This window comes from Tasmannia lanceolata, unplaced genomic scaffold (genome assembly GCF_043159265.1).
Source record: "Tasmannia lanceolata isolate RefF3 unplaced genomic scaffold, GAP_Taslan_0.1 ptg000044l, whole genome shotgun sequence".
Taxonomy (NCBI): Eukaryota; Viridiplantae; Streptophyta; class Magnoliopsida; order Canellales; family Winteraceae; genus Tasmannia; species Tasmannia lanceolata.
The window spans coordinates 4,787,426-4,812,353 of NW_027518721.1; the positions used below are offsets into that span (position 1 = coordinate 4,787,426).

General features: G+C 37.3%; 2 protein-coding genes across 2 annotated transcripts in view; both read right to left on the reverse strand.

Annotated features, from left to right (window-relative positions):
- Nucleotides 1-315: 315 nt before the first annotated feature.
- On the reverse strand, nucleotides 316-11,374 carry LOC143863974 (cyclin-SDS-like). Its single transcript, XM_077374783.1, has 7 exons — nucleotides 10,111-11,374; nucleotides 9,859-10,026; nucleotides 8,757-8,923; nucleotides 7,900-8,028; nucleotides 6,828-7,008; nucleotides 6,582-6,626; nucleotides 316-584 (listed from the first exon to the last, which is right to left on the reverse strand). The coding sequence occupies exons 1-7, from the start codon at nucleotides 11,287-11,289 to the stop codon at nucleotides 552-554; spliced, it is 1,902 nt and encodes a 633-aa protein (XP_077230898.1). The 5' UTR covers nucleotides 11,290-11,374; the 3' UTR covers nucleotides 316-551.
- A 2,919-nt stretch (nucleotides 11,375-14,293) lies between these two features.
- LOC143863561 (potassium channel SKOR-like) overlaps nucleotides 14,294-24,928 on the reverse strand; it is a 44,201-nt gene continuing 33,566 nt past the window's right edge. The window contains exons 9-14 of the mRNA XM_077374269.1: nucleotides 24,398-24,619; nucleotides 24,083-24,271; nucleotides 22,052-22,127; nucleotides 21,631-21,925; nucleotides 15,598-15,719; nucleotides 14,294-14,701 (exon numbers count right to left, since the gene is read on the reverse strand). Coding sequence (XP_077230384.1) covers nucleotides 14,424-14,701; nucleotides 15,598-15,719; nucleotides 21,631-21,925; nucleotides 22,052-22,127; nucleotides 24,083-24,271; nucleotides 24,398-24,619 — 1,182 coding nt within the window. The 3' untranslated portion in view covers nucleotides 14,294-14,423. The remainder of the gene's footprint in view (nucleotides 14,702-15,597; nucleotides 15,720-21,630; nucleotides 21,926-22,051; nucleotides 22,128-24,082; nucleotides 24,272-24,397; nucleotides 24,620-24,928) is intronic.

Sequence of the window (24,928 nt, forward strand, 5' to 3'; positions counted from 1 at the left end):
TATATATATATATATATATATATATATAGGAAAGTATATATATATGAGTTAAGTGAAGCTACATATATATATATATATATATATATATATATATATATATATATATATATATATATATATATATATATCATACAATGAAGGGCATTACAAGGGTAGGTCAAAAAAATAAAAAATAAAAAAGGCTTAGGTCAAAAGAGTCATTTGAATCTGATGTTAGCAGATAATGACATAGCGAGACCTGAAGATGCTACTAAAGTGCTTTCTCTTTTCTACATGTACAAGAATTTTTTTTTTGAAAAGGTACATGTACAAGAATATTGCAAGCAGTATCTTTTCACATTTGAAGGGCTAAGGAGCACGGATTAAATTTTCTACATCTACAACACACGAATAGGCCTAAACTCTTACAATTTGCGGAAGTCCTTGAGAAAGAAGGAAAGGATTACATGATCCTTTCTTTATTGAGTGAGTTACGTACCTCTTCTATTTATTACCAGAGCTGAAATGAAATAGCTTTCTGTTTGCTACTGAATGATGCCAAAAGGTTTTTCTTAACACACATACTTCACCAACCACTCCAGACTCTGCACGTTGGAGACCTTATCATGTCAAGCAGGCTAACTAATAAGGGAGATTTTATATGGTATAAGCTCGTATAAAGTCCAGTTTTTTTTCTTAAAGTACTGTACGAACTACACCATAGGATGATGATCCAAGCCGACGTTCCCAGAAAATCATGTCTATAGGATGATCCTAGCCATCCGATGTATAGTGGAACTAGGATCATCTTATGGGCATGATTCTTTGGGCACAATCTATGTACATTGTGGCCCATGAAATGGACGGCTTGGATCATTTTATGATGTAACCCGTACAGTACTTTTAGAAAAATGCTAGATGATATGGGCTTACAACATATAAAGGGCAATGATAAATTCGCACCCCATGTAGGATAATTCGCACCCTTCTACCGTGAATTGCCGTTCAAGTCTCCCTCATACCCACCTTTACATGGGTGTGAATTATCCTCCAGGGGGTTCGAATATATCATCGCCCCACTCCTAATTGTTAGAGTAATTAGGTCAAGCAAGAGGTTGCTTGAAGCATTACACCCAAGGTATCTAATTTGAAATACCAAGTTTGTTGCCTCCAGCCCCTATATATATTAGATACACTAGGGTTTTAATAGGTTAGTGGGCTTTAGCCCAAATAGGCCCTCTACACCGGTCCATTATCTTATTGGGCTTATATTAGAACATACATGGGTTATATTATATACCCAACAATCTCCTCCTATGTTCTACATATAGCACAATCCAATAGATAGATAGTGTAATGTTCACAACAAAATATTGAATCATCCACATCACCATATGGTCTATATCATAAAAGATCTGTAATCTAACTGAAAACACGAATCATTTTATGACAAACCAAGAGTTTTAGATATACAACAAGCTAAACTCAACCAAAAGGTAGTTTCACATATAAGTGAACCCTACTGATCTTAGAGGAATTCATTCATGGGGTATGATTCTCATCGAGATCCAAAATAAAGTTCCACAAAAAAGTGAACTCTATACATACTGAAATAAAAGCATAGTCTTTATGACTTTAGAAGATTTAAGTAAGTCATCTTCATCAAACTCCAAATCAAGACAAGCTCCTCCTTTTTCGCCAATCCCTGTGAATTACCAAATATGAATTTCATAAAAATGAATCCAATCATTTGTGTAAAACACTAAAGTATCTAGTTCTACCTGAAGAAGAACTTAGTACAATTCCATAATTCACGAAAGTATCTAGTTCTACCTGAAGAAGAACTTAGTACAATTCCAAAATGACTGAAAAAGTATCAGTATCACTCTCACCATAAGCATCATTGTCAAGTTTCAATAAAGAACAAGACCTAAACAGCTTCATTTGCAAATAACAATTCCTAATTGTCAAGTTTCAATAAAGAACAAAACCAAATAGTTTCTTTTGCAAAGAACCATTTCATGTTTCTTTTTTTTTTGGAATGTTACAGTCATCTTATCCATATTTGAGTTAAGCTGTATCATCAAGTTTGGAATGTACAACCTTTCCCAAAAAAGGACACGTCATCAAATGTGGAATGACATACAACAACTGTAAACATCATCGAAACATACCAAGTGCCTATCTTAGCCAAAACAGAGGGAGATTCAAAAAATTCAAAATAACATGGATGTAGGTTAAGACATGTCTACACGGTCTTTAACCCCATCTCCCCCACAATTTTGAATATTCGATCTTTTGGTCAGTCCCTGTTGTGAGAGCTTCGGCCTATTATCCTTCGATTTCGAATCAATCAAAGTGATAATCCCGTATTCTTGAGATAATTCAGCATATGGCCTGTTGCAGCCTAAGATGTCTACTCTTAGCATTAAAGAGTGAGTTTTTCACAACCATTGTTGTAGCTTGATTATCACATAACACACATAAGGAACTAATCCTTAACCCACTAAAGAACTAATCTTTAATCGGGTCAGTGGAATGCCATAACCATAATCAGATTCTTTATCCCTTAGCTTTCATCTATAGCTGAAGTTAGGGCATAAAGTTCCAATTCGACTTCCACACAACAACAATAAATTTGCTGTCATCTGATTCTGAGCCCCATGATACATCAGAATAAACTTCCACAATAAGTGGATGGCCACCATAGTTCAGAGCATACTCTTGAGGACACGAAAGGTATCTCATCAGCCTCATAAGGGCATTTCTATGCTCATGGCCAGGAGTGCTAGTAAAACGACTCAGCATGCCAATTATAAAGGCTATGTCTGGCCTGGTGCAACACAAAACAGACATGAGACTACCTATCAGTTTAGAATAATCTAACTGGCTTACACTGTCTTTTCCTTAAAGATCAGCTTCTTGGTATAATCAAAATGGTGTCTCAATCGGTTTGCACTCACTGCATCCTCAAAAGGAAAGTAGTTTTTCATATAATGGGCTAGGCCAAGGGTGATTCCATGTCTTTCAAAACTTACTTTCATACCAAGAATGGTGTTAACAACACCCAGATCTTTTCATGTCGAATTCTTTACCCAATGTTAGATTCACATTACTCATCACAGAGAGAGATTGGAAACAAGAATCAACATCTACATACAAGCAAATAATCATGACCCTATTTGACACAAAACGATAGTAAAGGCATTTATCCTAGTAATTTGTCAGAAACCTAAAGCTCTTTACTACTTTGTCAAAAAAAATTTTATGCCACAATTTAGGTGCTTGTTTAAGACCATAACAAACTTTATATAATCACATACAAATATCTACTTACAGCCCATAGTCTTAGCCTCTTTTGGCAAATCGACTAGCTGTCAAGTTAGATTTTCTAACAGAGAGCTCATTTCATCATGAATGGCTTCTGCTCACAACATAGAGTCCCTAGATCTCATCACCTCCTGATAGGATGATGGATTATTCTCCAATTGGTAGGTCATAAAGTCCTCACCAAATTCTTGGGTACTCTATCACATGGAGGAGCATATAGAGATTTAGGATGTGATTTGCAGTCAAAGCTGCCTCTCCCCAAATGTAACTAGGCATGCTAGCTGACATTAACATTGAGTTTAACACTTAAGTTAACGTCATATTCTTACACTCAGCTATGCCATTTGATTGAGGCGAGAGAGGAGCAGTAGTTGCAAGGATTACGCCCTGAGAGGCACAGAATTCCTTGAACCCTGTCAATGTGTATCTTCTCCTTCTCTATCACTCCTAACACTCACACTTGTCAAATGTAATTGATATATATATATATATATATAATGGTATCTTATGAGTATTAGTAAATTAGACCATTTTCTGATAGTGCACATGTCCCAATCGGTTGTGTAACAACTTAGGAGCAATTAACGATGAACTATCCTAACTAACAGTCTCATTATCTAAACTCAAATCAAACATACCATCTATCAAATACGCCCAATCAAAATAGTATGAGTTAACAATTAAAGTTACTCTACCACACATAAATGAAGTACATATGCCAGCATAGTCTAAAAGACTAATAAAAATTAAATTCTTTTGAAGAGCAAGAACTACTTTAACAATTTTTAAAGTTAGTATTTGTCCTGAAGAAAGAACCAAGTTCGCAGTACCAGTGTGAGTAATCTCTGCCTCTGCTCCACTAGCCACTGTAACGGTCTCTTTCGTGGCAACAAGTGGCTCCTGTATCTAACCACCAATCTAAAGAAGGACTGGCCTTACCGTTGCCCAACATAGCAACAAAACTCTTAGGCTCAGTCTTACCCACCATCATATGAGCTTCCTTTTGTGGTGTGTCAGATTTAGACTGGTTTGGTAGCCTACAATCTGCCGCAAAGTGATCACATTTTCCACAGTTGTGGCGCTTGCCCTTCTTTTCTGGAAGATAGGCTTTTTGGCCTCCAACTTAGGATTGTCACTTTTAGGTGACTTGGATTTTCAAGGAAATTTCTTGGGACTTGTTACCGCGTTAGCAGTAGACTGTTGCTGTCTAATCATCTCCAAGTTATTCCTAGCTCGAGTCTCATTTTCGATTCGAATGAATCGTTTGAGATCATCCAGTCCCATTTGCACCTTTTCCTATACATTTCATTTTAAAAGAATGCCATTGAAATTCATCAACTTCTTCATTCGTGTCAGCAAAGGTACTCAAAAAGGTGTAAAAACAATTCATATGTTTTAGACCGAATTGAGTCTTTCACTTCCATGAATTAAACTCAGATCCACCAAAGGATTGAAGTTTGACCATCTCAAAGGGAATAGTAGTCTTTTCCATTTTAGGCTAACTACAAAAGTAAATATGGAAAGAGTGCACCTGATTTGTGTATCGCGAAAGCCGAAGCCAAATGGGTGAACCAAATCGCGTACCAAATCCAACAGCCAAGGTGAAACCCTTCAGCAACAGATAACCACCAAGGTAATAACCCAAACCCAACTGACAAATATTGAGATTTACAGGGGGTGAACCAGAGAATAAAGAAACAGCCAAGGCCAAACCCGAGGCATTTAGGCTCATGCAAGAACTGGTGGCGAACCAAACAGATTCAAAAGAACCCAAACTGTCAACAAAACTGGTTGTAGAGAACTGGTCTAAAACCAGTTTCACAAACTGAACCAGTTGTAAAGTCTGAGAAAACTAGTTCAAAAAAAACCGACCACAAATGCCGTGAAGGTAACCAGTTAGAAGCAGGCGGCTTGCATCAGTTGACAGCAATTTCTGAAAAACAGATTTCTCGTCCTACTGTCTCATACCAATTATGTCTGAGAAGATCCACAAGAACCAGCTTACAAGACCACTTGGAACTGGCTGTAATTACTCTTGCGAGATGAGTGAATCAATCAACGGTTACAGGTTTCTCGCATAAATCAGTTTCCAAATCGCAAAAACAATTACACAAACTGATTTCTCGCTCTTGTGCGCCAAATATCGCATAAAATCCTCTTAGGCACAAAATATCCCAAAAGGTGATATCGCACACAGCTGATATAGCGCATAGGTATCCTGTCCAAACAGGTGACAAATATCTCTGGTTCGAACCAAATAGCTCCAATAGATCAATCCAACAAGGGGATTTGGCTCCAACAATTGGATTCCGAAATTTCGCCGTCCATCACCAAAAAAAATTTCGACCACAACGAACTTCCACAAGTTCAGCCCTTTGGAGCAGAGAGGTTACGGGCAACAAGATAGAGCCCATGATGAGTCAAAAAACCCCCCAAATCTCAGCCCTTGTTTCCACAACCAGTGGAACCGGCTTGCCAAAACACCAATCTCTTGTAGAGAAAGAGAGATAATTGCGCTCCACAAGAGTTTAGGGTTGCAAATAAGTTGGAGCCGGCAGCTGGCCAAGGAATCTGAAGCTCTCGCCGATTAAGAATCCGAGAGAAACCCCCAACGATCCAACAGATTTCTTTCAAGATGTCTGTTCCAAGATGAAAGAAACCCTCGTTTCTATTCTGAGGTGAAGAAAAAAAAAAGAAACCCACAGGCAAAAATCCGAAAAACCAATTGATTTCTGTGGGATTGAAACTCACGCCCAAACAAGTTTTGAGGAAGGCAAAACCACGGCCAAATTGGATCTGTGGAAGAATACACCCACGCTCAAATCGACCCCCAAAAGACCCTTGAAATTGTGGTGTCTTTATTTCCACCATGATCTGCCCAACTATGGCTGAAGTTCTACCAGGCTTCAAGAGGAAAAAAAAAATAGAGCAACAGATGTCCTCTTTTTGTGTTAGAGTAATTAGGTCAAGCAAGAGGTTGCTTGAAGCATTACACCCAAGGTATCTAATTTGAAATACCAAGTTTGTTGCCTCCAGCCCCTATATATATTAGATACACTAGGGTTTTAATAGGTTAGTGGGCTTTAGCCCAAATAGGCCCTCTACACCGGTCCATTATCTTATTGGGCTTATATTAGAACATACATGGGTTATATTATATACCCAACAATAATAAGGTGAAGAGTATGATTCGAAATGAAATATCTCTAATCTCGAACGTAATTACCAAATTACCGACTATATAGAAAGGATAGAGAAAGTGAAATCTCTACCTCAATGCATTCTGATAGATCGTCGTTTCTGGTTCTCACGTGTGTCTGCAAAACAGAGAGGAGTGACAGAGATAAAATTAAGTGGGGGTGCCATTATTGTTGAGTTGGTGATACAAAATCACTGGTTCTCTTTCATTCTTGGAGCGAGTCCGATTTGACCCTTTTAAGTGGGCTCTCTATAGATAGGGGTGCCATTACAAACTCAAAAAAAAAATAGAGAGAGATCTAAAGTGGAGTTAGTAGTACCTCCATCACCCATTGGCAGGAGTCGTCGCGATTGGATGCGAGAGATGCGAGGATGACTAAGCCTGCTGCAACCGAGGAGGGCCAGAAGCAGAGTCTCTCATGGTCGAGGAGAGACAACACGGCCAGGTATTTTGCACGGTTTTCCACCTCCGCATCTGCCCTTGCAGCCTTGAGGTAGAACCTACAAGAAGAACAGGGGAAAAGATGAACAATAAGCGCAAGTTTTCGTAAGCTCCTGTGATTATCTATAAGGGCATCTTCGTCATTTTCAACGAATCACATCAACTTACATTGAACTCTTAGGATTATCCTATGAGGCCATTTTTGGAGCATGGCCTATCTATGAGAGGAACCAAAAATTGAATGATTTAGATCATCCATTCATATGGGTGATACAATACTTTTTTGGCTTTTCTAAAGAACAAACAATACTATCCAAAGCAAAAAGATTTTTTTTAGAGAGTACCATGTTCCTTGGCCAACTGCCACATGTACATGGTGTACATTTTGTATGATCCTAGCCCCTTGATCAAGGGTATCATAAAGGATGTGTGTTTAAGATTATGATAAAGGATGTTCTTCTAAGACGACTCCAAACTATATATTGGTTATTTGGACACTTAAACCCTGTTTGTTTAAGTTTATGACACCAGATTGTGTGTGCCAAACCGATTATTACGCTCAAATTTAAACATAATTTTGAGTCCAATAATCGGTTTGGCACTCACAATCTGTTGTCATAATCTTAAACGGACATGGCCTTTGATCACCAAATGATAGCTCATTTGGATCAACAATCTGATTACTAAGGCCCTGTTCATTTAAGATTATGACAATTGATTGTGAGTTCAAAACCAATTATCGGACTCAAATTTACATTTCATTTTGAGTCCAATAATTGGTTCTTGACTCAACAATCGGTTTTCATAATCTAAAACGAACAGGCCCAATTTTGAGTCCACTAATAGGTATTGGACTGACAATAGTTGTCATAGTCTTATAAGAACAGGGCCTAAACCACATTTAAGTTGCTCACAATGGAAGTTCAGAGATAAAGAGAGGAGTATCGTACCATAAGAAGTTGTAGGTGGTGGGCATGGAACATTGATAATTGAGAACCTCCATCACTAGCCACTCCATAGCTACCACTTGACGCCTAGAGTAGATATTGTTCCCGACATTGAACGTCATTTCCATGATACTGAAAAAATCCAGAGAGCATTAGCAGCGAGTAATATGAGAAGCAAAATTTCTAATTGTACTTTTTATGTTGAAAAAATGAAAATAAAACAAATTTTAAGTCCATTTTTAATTCGAAAGAAACGAAGTAGCCTTAGAAAAAATGATTCATTTCACTCATTGTCCAACCTTGGGAAGTTGGCGAGGAGAGAATACTGATTCTAGCTATTCCTAAAGGACTTAGTTAACTATCGAAAAAGATTTATTTTTATCAAGATCTAAGAGGGAAAGTAGATAACAAGTAATCCTATCTTTGCGGGCCCTCTATGCATGATACCAAAATTGTTCCTTATTTGAGAATGGGACATTAAGGCCACTTTAGAAGCCATTAATTACATCATTTCTAAAAGTACTTTAACCATTATTTTCCAATTCATCATACTTAGCTTCAAAACCATTTTCTTATCGCAAGCAAATATTTTAGAGGTATCCAAAGAGACCTTACATCATTTGATATTCAGATACATTAAGGACCTGTTTGTTTTGGATTTTGCTAGTTGATTTTGAATCCAAAACTGGTTATTGAGCTCAAAATTGTATCAATTTTTTGTCTAATAATAAGTTTTGGACTCAAAATCAATTCTATAAAACCAATACAAAACAGGAGAGGATTTGATTTTTTTTTTTAACTACGGTTACAGAAATTCAATGTAAACATTCGTAAAGTGGTGGTGAATAAGTAAATATTACCTGTTAAGAGGCTGATTTTCCTCTATCCTTATAGTCAGCGTGCAACAGGATATTCCAAGTATTTGAAGGTATCGCTGGTTTTTGAAAAATCCTCTGCTTAGAAATCTGTCGAGCAGGCTAACGCCCAAGAAGAGAGTCTTGCAATGCAGCATGTGAGCATTCGAGTGCTGATAAGAGAAAGAAAGATTGACATTCAACAAAGGGAAACGATTTAAGACAAAAAAAGAAAGGCTACTGATGTTGGCACCACCATGTTTTGATAATTGTACTAAATTCAGAATGTTTTTTTTTATTGAAACAGCTTTCAAAGGTTTATTTCAGCTCGACAGGAGCTCTCAAAAGCCAATTACAGACGAAAAGACAAGCTGAGTTTGTGCAATTATTAAAACATGGCAATGTCAATATCAATAGCCAAAATAAATTCACTAAACAGAGTAGTTCTGTTGGTAGTTTTGCTAACCTACGCAGATAAATGCAAATCCAATGTTTGACCACTAGCTCTGCTTAAATTACAAACAAGTCCCTCCCATTTAACTAGTTTGTACTTTGAACTTTGTACTTTGTAGCTAGTTTTTCTTGTAACAGAACAGATTGGGAAAATCCGGTTTTTCTTTTTAGTGGAATCATTTTCAATAGGCAAATTTTCGTAAAAGCATTTTGCCGCTGACTTTTGCAGGACAAAATGAATAAGACAAAATCTGCTAAAAGTGAGCCTCTGTGGCTGTCTTCTCAGGCAAAAGTCACCCGATTCTGCGAAATTGCCTTGCAAATCTCAAGCAACAAACATAAAAAAGACGGGACTCATTGAAAGGGGCATTTTGGTACTAAGCAAATCAGGAAGAAATTTTTTTTACAAGTAACAAAACGAACTGCCTTTGTCAGCTGTCCAAGGAGGATCTCACATGCATCCGTTTCAGAACAGAGCAAGTAAAACTGATTGTAGTTGTGTACTTCGCCCAACTCAAGCAAACTCATGAAAGATCGCCGATTATTTGTAATTGTACTTTGCTAAACTCAAAGTAACCGATTCATGAAAGATCACTAAAATCGGCCATTATCGATTGAGAAACAAGTTAGGAAACGTGATTCGAGAAAATCTCACCTCGATTATCCAGTTCACCATCAGCAACCTCTGCTGGACGATTAGATCGTCGAATTCTGACGTGGAGCTGTATTCCTCGTTGTAATTGACAAGAAATGAATGTTTTCTCTCTCTGCTCCTAAATTTTTTATAGGATTCTTCATGCTCTTCGTCTTCGAAACTCAAAAGCTAAAACAGAAATTTCAGAACTTAAATAAGATATCAAAAAGGTATAGAAAATGATTTAATTAAGTTTCGGATATGAGAACTTACAGTAAAATCGTCTGAATACTCTTCTTCAGTTTCTGAAGGCGGAAAAGCTTTAAGACGCGAGCTCAATCTGGAGAGCTGCTGTGAGTATTGAAGAAACATAGAAAAACAAGTAGACGGATTCGAATTTTCAGCAGATCTTTCAGAAAAATCATCGGATGATTCGTTGAAAATCGACGGAGTGTAGTCTGAAAACTCTTGCTCTGAATGTTTATGTGAAATCTCTGCCTCGAGCTCTGAAAGTGTCATTTCCGGGAAAGTCGAGTGATCTGAATCTTCTTCCGTCATCTTCTCCGAGCAAGCGAGATCTGAATAGAGATCGTTTGTTTCTTTTTCTGCTGTTGATTCTGCTACATCCGACTCTGTTTTTGTTCCCTTTACAGAGAAATTTCCCTCAGATTGACAGAGATTTCTAGCATTTGCTCCAGAAAGCGAGTCGATGCAAGAAATTTCAGAAAATCCGATTCCAGAAGTAACTTTTTGTTCAATATCCGGTGCCTGTTTGGCGACTTTCCTTGATCTGGAACTCGGATTTGAATTTTTTTCAGTAAACTCACCGATTTTGCAGAGATTGCGTTCTTTCTCAACAAAAAAAGACTCGATGCAAGAAATTTCCGAAAGCTCCACAATCGAAGCTTGATTTGCCTCTGTTTTAGCTCTTTTACTAGATCTCTCATTTAGATTTGAGTCTCCTTCAGAAAACAAATCCGATCTGCTGAAGCTTTCCTCATCCGCATTTCCTTCATCTTCCTTCGTTCTTATATAATTTTTCTGCCTGAAATAAGCTCGCGTCATAGGCCGGAAATCTTTTCCAGGCGATTTTTCCGACACATCTGTTTGAAATGAAGTTCCGGAGACTCCGATCTGCTTCTTTTCTTTCTTCTGACGAGTAGATCTCGGTCTCTTCCCCAGATTCTCAGATCTGATTTGAATCAAGCTCGAATTACTCGAAATTTCTCCCGGAAAACACGAAGAAGAACAAGAAGCCGCTGCAAAGGACGAAATCTCCGTTACTGTGTCTTCAACTAGTTCATTCGAAGATCCGTCAACGATCGGAAAGATCGGAATACGTTTCCGGCGAGGAATTTTTGACCGGAGCTTCTTAGAGTAAGATACCGGTTTGAACGCTCGTTTTTTTCTAGAGCTACTCTGCTGAAGAATAGGAACAACTTTCTTAGGCATTTTGGCTGAATCAAATTGTGCAGAGAAAAATACAATGTTTCTTTGTTTTCTCTTGGAATTTGAAGAAGAGTTTGAGATTTTGAGGAAGAAAAATGAAGAGAGGAAGAACTAACTACACGATCTGCTCTTTCAGTGCCCTTTTATAGGCTGTGGTCAGAGTTAGGAATACTAGTAACCTTCGCTGAATATATTTCTCTGTGTCAAATGGCGCTTACTCTGCACATATATTGGACCTGCGAAAGTTATTAGGATTCCATGCGCACACACACTGAGCTCAAAACTACACGTGGCAAATGTAATGGCGGAAACTAGTCGATAGAGCACATCATGGGGCCTAAAAGTGTCACGTGGTGAAGCAATCCTAACCGTCCGATCAAAGATTTTGCCCATTAAATATGAGGCGTTGCGTTTGTCACATTTTGTATGACCAAGGTTTTAAATTTCGGAACGTTTCGGCTTATATTCCTACTAATGTGATTTCCATTACAGATAGACAAATATTCTTATCTGCGGTCCTCACAGAAATTTTGGGACCGAAATTCTGTAGAAGGGCTCAAAATTTCGGTAATTTCGGCCGAAAACTGTAAAGAAATAAAAAAAGTTAATATTTTATCAAAAAATTTCACCGAAATTTCGAATCTGGTAAATTTCGGCAGTTTCGGTTTCGGTCGTGACCGAAATCCAAAACTTCGGTTTAAAACCATGGTTATGACCACACAACTGATGAGAATTTTGGATCTTAATATATCCGAAGTGGACCCCACAAGATCAATAAATCTGCTTAACAATCTAATAGATGGAGAATTTTCACCATTGGATGGTAAAGTGCAAATGTTTGAGGGTCAAGATCATTCGATCGAGGGGTCCCATATTACCTATCAAGAAAAAAAAGGATCATCCGATCTGACCAATCTTCTTGATGGGTCCCACCAGATCTCAATTGTTAGCTTGCACACGAATAGACAGTCCCATGTGTCCAAAGGATTGAACAAAAATCGCGCACAACAGCTGATCCAATCTTGTCCGTTGGATAAATATCCTAGGGTCAGAAATTTTTTTGGATGGTGACCCCACTCAAGCATAGGGGAGAATCGGGTAGATCTGAATAGAGGTACATTGATTTCTAAGGGGTATTTTTGTAACAATAATAAATCCTACTCAAAATTTCAAACAACATCTCATTTTCTCACCTTCTTTCCTCTTTACTTTCCCTAACTCCTGTCATAGGGGTGTCAATCGATCTAGAGGGTCCGATGGACCATCCGAATCCAAATTTAAACAGACAGGACATGGACACATTGCGAGGATCCATGGACAGATTTCAGGACCCATCTTAGCGCCCGAAATTATTACCGATGGGATCCGGACAACCCACAAAAACCCGCAGGACATTCCTAAATCCGATATGTATTATAATATTTAACGAAAATACCCTCTTAATTTAATGAAGACAACAACAGTCTTCATTAACGAGGTGGCTGGTCTGATGTGCGACAAACCAGCCGTGAAAAGCCTCTTGGGATGGACGCTAGCAATTCCCTAAATTTTTATATCTTTTAAGAAATATTGCGGTATTTTAGTAAAAATAAGCCATATGCATTTTTTTCAAATGATTTTTATTTTAATATTTTTTCATTCATCTCTCTCAAGTCTCAAGTCACAAGTCACCATCTTCTCATCCTTCTAAATTGAAGAAATCGAACGGCTAAGTATAAGGGGGTCAATTTTGGCTCGGGCTCGGAAGCTCGCTCGAGCTCGGCTGGAATCCTTAACGAGCCGAGCCCGATTTAGGCCAGGCTCGGCTCGGCTCATTAAGGCTCGTTAAGAATTTAATATATTTAAATATATATATTATATATTAATATATACACTAAAAGGGTTGTCTAGGGAGTAAAAGGGGGAGGCAAAATATGTCACTTCATTTTAGGAACCCCATTTGTTACTTGGACCACCCCCATAGTGTAAAAAAAGTAGTGAAATTACACTATATAGGGCTGTCCAGGAAAGATGAGTGGTGTGAAAAAAAGCTCGGTAAGGCTCGCGAGCCTGGCCGAGCCGAGCCGAGCCGAGCCTGATTCGAGCCCGAGCCGAGCTTTTGAGCTTAACGAGCCGAGCCGAGCCTGGCCAAGCTCGGCTCGGCTCGGCTCGTTTACACCCCTAGCTAAGTACTTATGAGTTACATAATCGACTAACTTGATTGGAGCAAATTGGGGTCTTTTGAGAACACATTGGCCAAGTTTTCTATGAAACATCTACAGTACGGACTTGCTAGGCAATTTCGCAAAAAGTCATTTCGCGGCTCCCTTTTTTTGGGAGAGAACAGCCACCATGTAGCGGATTTTGTCTTATTCATTAAATTCATCTTAGGTGGCTGTTTTCTACTGAAAAAGACAAAATCTGCTACGAGGTGGCTGTTCTCACTTGAAAAAGTGAGCAGCAAAATGGCTTTTTGCAAAATTGCCTAGCTAGTCCGAGTACAGTACGAACACTTATTTTTCTAAATAACATGAAGGAAGCTTAAATTCAGTTTTCACTACATGGTATTTTTCAATAATCATGATTTTTATTTTCATAAAACTTACGGGTAATACGTGAGAAATTGTTGAACTATTCATTAAATTTCCATTTAACTAGAAAAAAGCAGGTTTAATTAGGAAATTTTGCATTTAATTTGAAAATTGCGAGAAATTTTTTAACTTTCGGAATTTTTAATGTTTAAAATGTGATATTAAAGATTGGGGATTTTTTTAAATAATCTTTGAATCATTTGGATGTTACCACCATTGCTATTTTCTAACTCGACCGTGGCATTTGTATGAAAATTCGACCCTTAAAAGCCTTTTCCATCATCACTGGCAAGATGAAGTTCCTAAGATTTTGTAAATTCTTGTCACAAAATCTGTACAGTTATTCGATGTTTAGAGATTTTAGCTGCTGAATTCTCAGCTAAGCAGTTTCCTAAGATGAAGCTTTGCTGATTTCTATAGAAACCTTAGTTTGGAGCTGAAATAAAACACAGCATTTTAAATTTGAATCTGGCACCCCAATATCCAACACATTTGCAAATGCAGATAACTCTTGCGTGTACAAACGCAAGACACCTCGATAACAATACATTATAATACACAGCTTCCCTATATTAATGATACATGCCCATGAGCTTTCTCTTGGGAGTTTCCATCTGTAACCAAATACAACTTTTGACTATCACAAATCATATCTATATCCAGAATTTTACCTGCATCTTCTGTTAATATGCTAGAACACGAACAATTTAGCAGCTTTTGGGCCAATTCGATGAGCTCTTCTAAGCTGCGTGGGATCCATAACACAACTCCCTCTCTCCTCTTCTCCTTTGGATCCCATGGATGGAAAGGAAATACTGTACATTTCCGTGGTGGGTGTGTTTTATCTGTTCAACAGATGAGAAATAATGCATTGAGAATTATCAGCAAGAGGGTACAAAATGTTTCAAAAATAGAAAGCAGCATTGATAGATTTTATTTACTTAGACACAAAATGTGGTATTTTGGATCAATGTATAGAGTAATGTGGAGCCCATGCGTAATTCTTGGCTCTGTTTCTTTCGACGTAAAATTGGCGTAAAACGAAATTTACATCCATTGTTAAGTGTAAAATTGAGTGTCAAATTTGTTTTACGCCCACTTTACGTCGAAATAAATGGAGCCAATAATAAAAGTACAAGTGGGATCCAGCAATCTGGTGATTCAAACCATTCATCTGTTGCCTTACAACGAATAGGTCACAGGCCAACCAAAAATCTCCTGCATCATACAATCCTAACCCTCTTATTTGTCAATATTTCTGTAGTGTTTTTTAAAAACTTTCTCTGAGTCATTCCTTTCACACCCTATCATTATAATTGTAGTGTTTTTTTTAAACTTTCTCTGAGTCATTCCTTTCACACCCTATCATTATAATTATTAGGATCGTCCAACGGAAAAGAATTTTGGGGCACGGGCTAACAAATGAATGGTTGCAATCATTGATAATGGGGTCCCAAGCCTCGACTTTTATCAGCCTTATTTTTCCAGAATACCATATAATTTCAGAATTTTAAAAGGCTACTGATATTTGCACTACCATGTTTAATAATGACATAAGTTCATCTTGTCTTTCCAAATATCAGTAGCTTCTATTATGATGGTATATATGTATGGTATCAACCAGAGAGCAGGTACGCTCAGACGGCCGTTTTCAGTGTTGGGATCAACATTTTTTTAAAAGAACAAGACCTTATGTTCTAACATCATCAACTGCAGAAAGCACCTGGAAAGTAGATAATACCTCTGATCTCTTGAGAGATATCGGAGAACTCAGGCATCTGTATAGACTTGGCATCTTCCAGTAGTTTAATCAAGGGCTTGCTTCCGGCCCTATGTCCTTCATCGAGAGGAGTGTTTCCCCATCTGAAAACTCAAAATACAACCAAACGTTTGTCAAGCTGATTGCAGATACTGACCAACCAGTTATCACAGCCAAATGAGCCATAAGGAAAATTTTACGCGAACGAGTTCTTATCTGAATCAAAGCTAAGAAACTTTGTACACAAGTAGTCCAAGTGTCCATCAATCCACATTTCCATATTTTTGAACAATAGTGTTGCTTTATTGAATTAAAAACATCATTACAGGAATGAGCAGTCCCCATAATTAGAGTACAAGACAAGGGAATATCACTAACAACTAGCCTGTGCTAATTCTGATTCCTTACTGCGCCCAAGATTCCATGACATTGTGTCGTTAGTTCGTCTGCATTTCCTATCTTCTCATTATAGATAAAATTTGAATTGCGGACCAATAAAATGTAACGAACATGGAAAATGATACAAGCATCTACTGATGTGAAAGACTGTAAGTACTACAACCATAACAAGTTGAAGGTAATGGGAAACTATGTCACAAATATCGTTCTCGGGAATTTCTCGGCAAGGGAAAATCTCGGGATATATCAATTTTTTTCATTTTTTTCGGGTTTATAACGGAAAAAAAAAATGATAAAAATAAAAAGATTTAAAAAATATAATAAATATAATAAAAATATCGTCAAAATATCGCGATATTTTATTATAAAAATGAAAATAACGCTATACTTTTAAATTCTAAGGATTATTTAGGGATTTGGTCGTTTTATCAAAATGCCGGAATAAAAACGCAATATTTTATAAAAATGAAAATAACGCTATACTTTTAAATTCTCACTAGGGGTATATACAAATAGTTTGGCATTGTGTAATGGGGTTGAATCTGGCACCCCAAAATCCAACACATTTGCACACGCAGATAACTCTTGCCTGTACAAACGCAAGACACCTCGATAAGAATACATTATAGTAAATATGTAGAATAGCATATTATATTCGATAAATGGAAAGTCGATCATTTAAGAGACAAAGGTAAGATCATGTGGAGATTTGTTCCTACAAATTTCTGAGAATGATTGAATAAAAGGAATATATCTTTTTAGGACAAAAGCAAATCAATGAAGAAGATCAACAGGCTTCTTAAGAGATGGGATCTAGATAGAAATGAGTTTGGGGGTTCTTAGACATTGGGATTCATCAGTGATCACATTGCAAGAGGAAAAATTAGTTCTTCTTCAAAAGCAAGATTTCCCAATTCTATCAAATTCAACTTCGATGACAGCTCTAAGGTGAATCGGATTTGGCAGGGGTAGGTGGTGTATTTAGGAACAAGAAATTTTATTTTTTTTATGTTTTTCAATAACTTTGGCAAAAAAGATTCAGATGAAGCAGAACTTACTTTTGCTTATTATCTATTGAGTCGAGTGCCTATTCTTGTGTTCAACGGAGATGCAACCAATGTGATTTCCTGGGAACTTTTTGCAGCTCAGGTCTTTAGCAATCAGCCCATATGCTGGGTGAGATTTGGGACCTCTATAAGGCCAAGTTTAAAAGTTCGGACTCAAACGAGAACTCGTCAAGGTAAAAAGGATGGACTCAGGTGAGTCAATGATTTACACGGTCAATTGTTCATTGAATCAAGCGAGTCAAATGGGTTTTTCATTGAATAAAGTGAGTCAAATGGGTTTTTATTGAGTTGGTTGGACAACAAAGCCACGGAATAACCGAGTGACTCGGGCAAGTCGATGATTGACTTGAAGAATTTTTAAACATAGTTAGAGGTGTTTAAACAGTGTTAGAGGGTTTATATTTTTCTTCTCTTCAGTTGAGACTTGAGAGATGCCAATGAATAATGAGAGAGGGTTTAAATAGATTGACTTATGTGTGGGGGCAGTCTTTGCCCCTTTTTTAAATTTTGTTTTCACTAAACTCAACTCACTCAACTAAACCTTTGTCCCAAACTAGTTGGGGTCGGCTAATGAATCCTTTAGAAAATTTTCATGAAGAAGGTGAAAGAATCTACCCGGCTCAAATTGACTAAGTCTAATCCTGACAATAGTTGGGTTCGTCTTCATGGATTATTTTCTTCCATTCTCTCCTATCAAAGGTCATGTTCTCTGTTATGTTCCTAGCCATCAAGTCTTTCCTCACTGTTTCTACCCAAGATGTTTTTGGTCTGACCCTACCTCTTTTTACTCCATCAACTTGGCACGAGTCACTTCTTCTCACTAGAGCATCCAAAGGCCAACGTTGAATATGCCCAAACCATCTTAAGCGGTGCTCTCTCATCTTCTCCTCAATTGGTGCTACCCCCACCTTTTTACGGATGTCTTCATTTTTAATTCTATCTAACCTTGTGTGCCCGCACATCCATCTAAGCATTCACATCTCCGCTACACTCATCTTATGCACATGCTGCTTCTTGGTGACCCAACATTCTGAGCCGTACATCATGGTTGGCCTCATAGCTGTCATATAAAACTTTCCCTTCAACTTGGTAGGTATTTTACGGTCGCACAGAACTCCTGAAGCATGCTTCCACTTCAACCAACCTACTCTTATTCTGTGGTTAACATCCTCTTCAATCTCTCCTTCCTTATGTAGGAATTTGAACCAAGATAGCAAAAGATATCCTTCTTAGGTACCTCCTGTCCGGTCATATTTACTACATCATCGCCCGTCTCCTTACATTACTAAAGTTGCACTCCATATACAATGTCTTAGTCCTACTCAGTCTAAAACCTTTGGATTCCAAAGTAGTTCTCCATCTCAACTCAACTCAACTCAACTAAACCTTTGTCCCAAACTAGTTGGGGTTGGGTAATGAATCCTTTAGAAAATTTTCATGACCAAAGTAGTTCTCCATAAGTAAAAAATTTCACTATCTTTTAATAAATTTGTTTCAAAGAAATAAATTTGTATCATATATTTACTTAGGGAAATGTTATCAGCACTACTGTATTTTGATGAGGGCACTCCTCACTTTATTAAAAGTACGGTATGACCCGCACTATAGGATGATCCAAACCGTCCATTAGATGGGCCATAGCCTAAATAGGTTGTGCCTCAAAAATCATTTCCATAGGTTGATCCTAACCCTCCGATCTGAATTTTAGAGGGTTGATCCTAACCCTTTGTAGATCGGAGGGTTAGGATCAACCTATGGAAATGATATTTGGGGCAAAGCCTGTTTAGGCTGTGGCCTATCTAATGGACGGTTTGGATCATCTTATGTGGTAGGTCATACAGTACTTTTAATAAAGTGATGAGTGCCCTCATCAAAATACAATAGTGCTAATAACATTTCCCTTTACTTAACATGTTTTTTTTTTTTTGAAAGGGAAATGATAAATGCGCCCCTTCTCATCACTTGGGACACCCAGGTGCAGTGTACGATGGCAATCGGGTCCCTTCAAACCTCCCATGTGATGTACAACTGCCTCTTTGTAGTCATAGATTACGTACACCTGGGTAGGGGTGTAAACGGATCGAATTCAAAGCGGATATGGCTATATCCGAATTCGATTACAGTATACATTATCCGAATTCGACGGATATTTAATATCTATTACTGGATTCGTATCCGTCGGATATTGTTCGAATTCGGATATTATCCGTATCTGTTTATCAGGTAAATTTGAACATTTTATTGCAGCACTTTATCTTTCTTCTCCTTCTTACTCCTCGAATGAATTTTCCAAACCCTAAAACCATACCTCTACCTTCTCTTCACAAAATTAACTCTCAAACCCTAAAATATATGAGATCCTCTTCTTCCTTTTAAACCTTTTAAACAAAGGCAGAGAGAGAGAGGCGGTGGGGATAGATGATGGTGTTGGTAGTGGTCTTTGAGTTTTTTTTTGTTTTTTGTATATGATGGAATGGGTATGGGCTATTTTGAATAGGGGAAGTGAGAGTGCTGATGGTGGAAGATGAAGGGAAATGAGGATGGAGATGGGGATTGGGTTAGAGATGGAGGTGACTGGCGGTGATGGAGGTGGCTATGAGATGGTGGAGAGGGGCGGCGATGGATTTTGGTGGGGTTGGAGGCACCAAGTAATGCCGAAGATGTTGTCTCAGCCTCCTCCTTTCTCCTCTCTCTTGCTTCTCTTTGCAAACCTTAGAAGTCCCCTCTTTTAATTGCATTTTGGGTTTTTATATAACCCTAAGTTGAAAAATTGATCTAAGCCGTCCATTTACCATCAATGACCTAGATGGCCTTTTTGCTTTAGAATTCTCTAGAAGATATGCCATATTCTTTCAATCACCATCATCCATTTGTCTCTTTCATCCTATAACCCACATTTGCTGCTTCATAAATAAGCCATGTCAAACTCCAAGAATGCCCTTAAAATGAGAGATTGCTTCATTTCCTACCCAAAACACCTTTTGTTTTTGTTTTTTTTTCTAAAAAGAAAATTCACTTTTCCTTTAGAAACAAAAGATAGTGTGTCATTACTAAAAATAAAATTTAATGATATTATTAATAATAAATAAAAAGGATTTACTTCTCGGATTCAGATGTTAAACGGATCGGATATCCCATTTATCAGATTCCCATCCGCTAAGAGCCGGATATCTCATAAACGGATTCCGATAATATCCGCTTGAAACAGATTCGGATAATATTCGCTTTAAATAGATTCAGATGCGGATGGTAATCGAATTTTCGAATATCCATTTACACGCCTACACCTGGGTGTCCCAAGCAAGGTTTTAAATTTCGACCGAAATCCGAAATTTCAGACCGATATTTTGGATTTCGGTCAACACCAAAACCGAAACATCCCGAAACCGAAATTTCCGAAACTTACCAAATTTCGGCCAAAAAATTTGGAAAATTTGGTCGAAATTTCAATAATATATCATTATTTTATTCCTTTACGGAATTTCAACCGAAATTACCGCAATTTCGGAAGAAAAATCCGCCGTTTGGATTTTGTCTACCCAATTTCGACTGAAATTTCGGGATTTCGGCTAAAATTTCAGTTTCGGTGAATCCCGAAATTATAGCCGAAATTGAAATTTAAAACCTGGGTCCCAAGTAATGAAAAGGGGCGCATTTATCATTTCCCTTTTTGAAATGGTGTTTTCACTATCTTTTAATAAATTTTGATTATTGTTTCAAAGAAGTTCATATATTTACTTAACATTTAATGGAGTTTTGATTGTTTGATTCATACCTGAACAACTGTTGACTGCCATAAATTGTCTACATTCTTTTTATTTTTATTTTTTCATGATTTCCGTGTATCTATTTGTTACCTTATAGGAGCTTTTTATTCGGCAGATTTTGGCTACTCATACCTACTTGAGTATTAACTAAATTTTTTGATATGATATGAAATTTTTTAACACAATGACAGTTCCAAAATGTCCTTTTTAGTTGATTGTCATAAAATCCATAGAACAAATTGCAACGAGTCGTTATAAATATTATACCACCATTGCCATGGACCACTTAATATTCAGATGAAACTAGATAGGTAAGGATTGAACAGAACTGAAGGTAGGTTATAAATATTTATACATAAAAAACTGCATCATATATCCCATATGACTTCAACTAAAAGCAGAAAATGTGCGGACCTCAAATAAAGTGCAAGATTCATATATGGGATTTGCTGGCAACCACCGCAGAAGGCATTTTGTGGATGGGCTGTTGCATGTGAGAGCAGCCACCTCAGATGGATTAAATGAATCTGCTGAAGTTTTTATGTGATGTTCATGGGTTCATGAACATAATGGGGGGTTCTGCCTTTGATATTTGATCCAACGGCAGCTGACTTTTTCAGAATATCAAGGGTGGTACCTATGTCGTACCCCCATTACTCTCATTAAAAAGTGAACACCAAATAATTTCACTATATATGTATGTATATCCAACATGTATATGTATGCACACACACACAGTTATACATTCACAAATGAAAAAAAGTTTTATAGTTGAAGTTTACCTGTCCTTGGAGAGAACACTTGCGCCAGCTTCCACCAGCATTTTTGCCATCAAATATGACCCCTCTGAAGCTGCTATATGAAGTGGGGTCCGGTGATCATAATCTTTGGAGTTCGGATCAATGCCGTAGGACAAAAGCTTTTTCAAGAAATCTGAATCCCCCCTCGCAACAGCCATACAAAGACAACTACCAGCATCATCTACATGGAGCAATGCTCCTTCTTTGAAAAGTAAAGAAGCCACTCGATCATGTCCATTCTTGAGGGCTTCTAGTAAGGGAGTGTTTCCAAACTTATCTAGTTCAACAATATTTATTAGCATAATATCAGACTTTTTACTTCAATATATCATAATATCAAATCAAAGAATATTGAAAAGCCACAAGCATAGGAATACATGAATGCAACAGTTAAAGATGTTACCAAGAGTATTAGTGTCCAAGCCTTGTTGAATCAGGAAATACGCAATGTCTTCAAACCCTCTTGATGCTGCAAGATGCTGTTGAAACAGAGGAACATTAAATCAGTAAATCAGTATTCCTTCACTGCTGCTATAAAAATGTACAATCTAATTTCAAAATCTCCTAAAGAAAGGAGTGGAGATTCCTTTGGCCAGTAAATGACATTTGCTTGACATTTTTGAGAGGTCCCAATAAGCCTTGCGGGCAATTCTCTGGGAGTAGAACCTTTTCCTAGAGTCCTATAATTTGAGTGCCTGCTCTAAAAGGTGAGATTTTAATTGAAAATCAATTAGTTGATGAATAAATTTCATTAATGACCCCTTGCAATTTTTTCGGTGATTTAGGAGAAGTAACCTGCACATATTAGTACTATGAAATTGGAGTTTATTTTTAGAGTATTTAATATCCTTGCAATGAAACTACTCTTCATTCGTTGATCAATGGAGCTGTGGAGGCTGTCCTGTGGAAAGGTTGAAATGCTTGTGGCGCATCCTGTTTCCTTTGGTAGTATGAGGTTTTTGGAAAGAGAGGAAGTTAGAGTCTTTACGGATGCCTGTACTGATACAAAGGTTGATGTCAAAGTCATTATCCTTAAAGCCTTTGAAAGGTTCAATGGCAGGTTTCTTTTAATGGTATATCATCGTGTCAAAATATTAGACTGGATTAGTGCCTGTAGGAAGACCTTTAGAAGCAAGCAAACCTATTTATTCCTTGAACCTTCCCAGACCAAAAGGAAGGGAGGAGCATTAGGTGAGCTTTGGAGTGATCATATCAAGTAGTAAAGGAATATGGTTCTTGCTTGTCCCATCCAACAGGATTCACTCATGCTTCAAAGCATTCTAGCATTGTGGCACAACATTAGATTGCCAATGAAATGCTCCCAAGGAGGATTTCATTCAAGATCTTATGCTTCTAATTCGTAGGTTGAAAGAATTATCCACAATGATTGTAGATGGCAACTCGAGAGCTGATCATTAACAAATTTTGTTTTGCAATCGTATTGACTGAAGTCACAAATATTGTTCTCGAGAATATTTCGGCAAGGGAGGGCAACTCGATAGCTGGTCATTAGCAAATTTTGTTTTGCAATGGTATAATAGACCTAAGTCACAAATATTGTTGTCAGGAATATCTCGGCAAGGGAAAATCTAGGGATATATTAAATAATTTATTTTTTTGGGTTTATATCGGAAATAAACAATAAAAATAAAATTATTTTAAAGATATATAATTTAAAAATATATAAAATAAAAATATTGCTATATTAATGCCGTAAATGATAAAAATGAAAATATTGCTATATTTTTTAAAATCTCGGGGCTTTTTCTGAATTTTGTCGTTTTATAAAAATGTCGTGATAAAATCACAATATTTTGAAAATATCAGAGATATTTGTGATAGGTATTGACCTAGAATCACATGTCAGAAAATATGGCTGATAAGAATGAAAATATGGCTATATTTTATAAAATCTCGGGCTTTTTTCGGGATTTTGTCGTTTTATAAAAATGTCATGATAAAATGACAATATTTTGAAAATGTCGGAGATATTTGTGACAGGATTGACTTAGAATCACATGTCAGAAAATATGGCTATATTTTATAAAATCTAGGGGTTTTTTTGGGATTTTGTCGTTTTATAAAAATGTCGTGATAAATCACAATATTTTGAAAATGTCGGAGATATTTGTGACAGGTATTGACCTAGAATCACATGTCAGATGTATAGTTTGTTTTTCTTTCTCCCTGGGTGGGCTGCAGCTTATATATTTTGTTTCGTTTTGCTAGTTCAAAAGAAAAGGGAAAAAAGATAACTGTTAGTCAAAGTACCTCTTCAGCAATGGCAGTTTAACAACCCAATTCTACTAAACTTCCATCCTTCGAATGGATAGACAATGTTCCCAATCACATTTCCAGGAGTTCCACGAATGCATAAATGGCTTACTAGCTACTTGAACAAGACATTCAAAATATTCATAAGTGAGTGTCGTACCAAAGGTGACCTTCCATCATAATCTGTTTTATTGGGATCTGCTCCAGCTCGAATCAAATCCTTCAGGTGATATAGATCTCCGTGATAAGCGGCACTGTTTACCCTTAACGCAAGCTCGGCTTCTTGCTTCCCGATATGAAATGTGACGTCAGATTCCAGTTGCTTGATTCGTTGATTGGATTCTTTGCCCTGTCAACGAGCATGTCTGTTAGACATATTATGTACAAATAATCATTTTCATAGGCAATTTTTCACTTGGGATAAATATTCCATAGAATTGCGCAAATGGTGAAATTTTTCCAAAGCATAGAGTACCTCTAGAAGGTTGCTCAAGATAGTTCTCCCATCAGAAAAGCATATTTCCAAGATATTTGAAAAAGATTGTTTATCAAGTCGCAACAGTCTACATAGTTCACAAACACGAACTGTATAAGGCTGGGGAATGTTGCAAAGAATTGCAATTTCTCCAAATGAACTATTAGGTTCTAGAAGTAAAACAGTCTCTCCTGATCCATCTTCCGCTATGCCTACCTCCTCCTGTAACCTCCAAAATAGATGAGTTAAGAGCCATTAACAATGCAGGTATTACAAAACTCTGTGGCTATTACAAAAGGAACTCATTATTGCATTTGGTAGCAAAAATATAGTAGAACTGCACAACAGTAATGGAACACTATGGAAAATGCAATACATAAAAGTTTGGGTCCTTTTTTTTTCCTTTAATAGGTAAGCTGGCATCGAACTTGCAAAGCACCTCCAGGCACAAGACGCAGTAATAAAAGTTCTAAGTCAATGCATCTAATCATTAGAAATGAAGATATGTATAATTCCAGCCAATATTTAATA

Excerpts from the sequence above, each read along its gene's own strand:
- LOC143863974 (XM_077374783.1), bottom strand. The coding sequence starts at position 11,289 with ATGCCTAAGAAAGTTGTTCCTATTCTTCAGCAGAGTAGCTCTAGAAAA. Across the intron at positions 8,029-8,756 it reads GAAAATCAGCCTCTTAACAG|TATCATGGAAATGACGTTCA; the intron begins GTAATATTTACT and ends GGATTTTTTCAG. Across the intron at positions 7,009-7,899 it reads ACCACCTACAACTTCTTATG|GTTCTACCTCAAGGCTGCAA; the intron begins GTACGATACTCC and ends TTCTTCTTGTAG.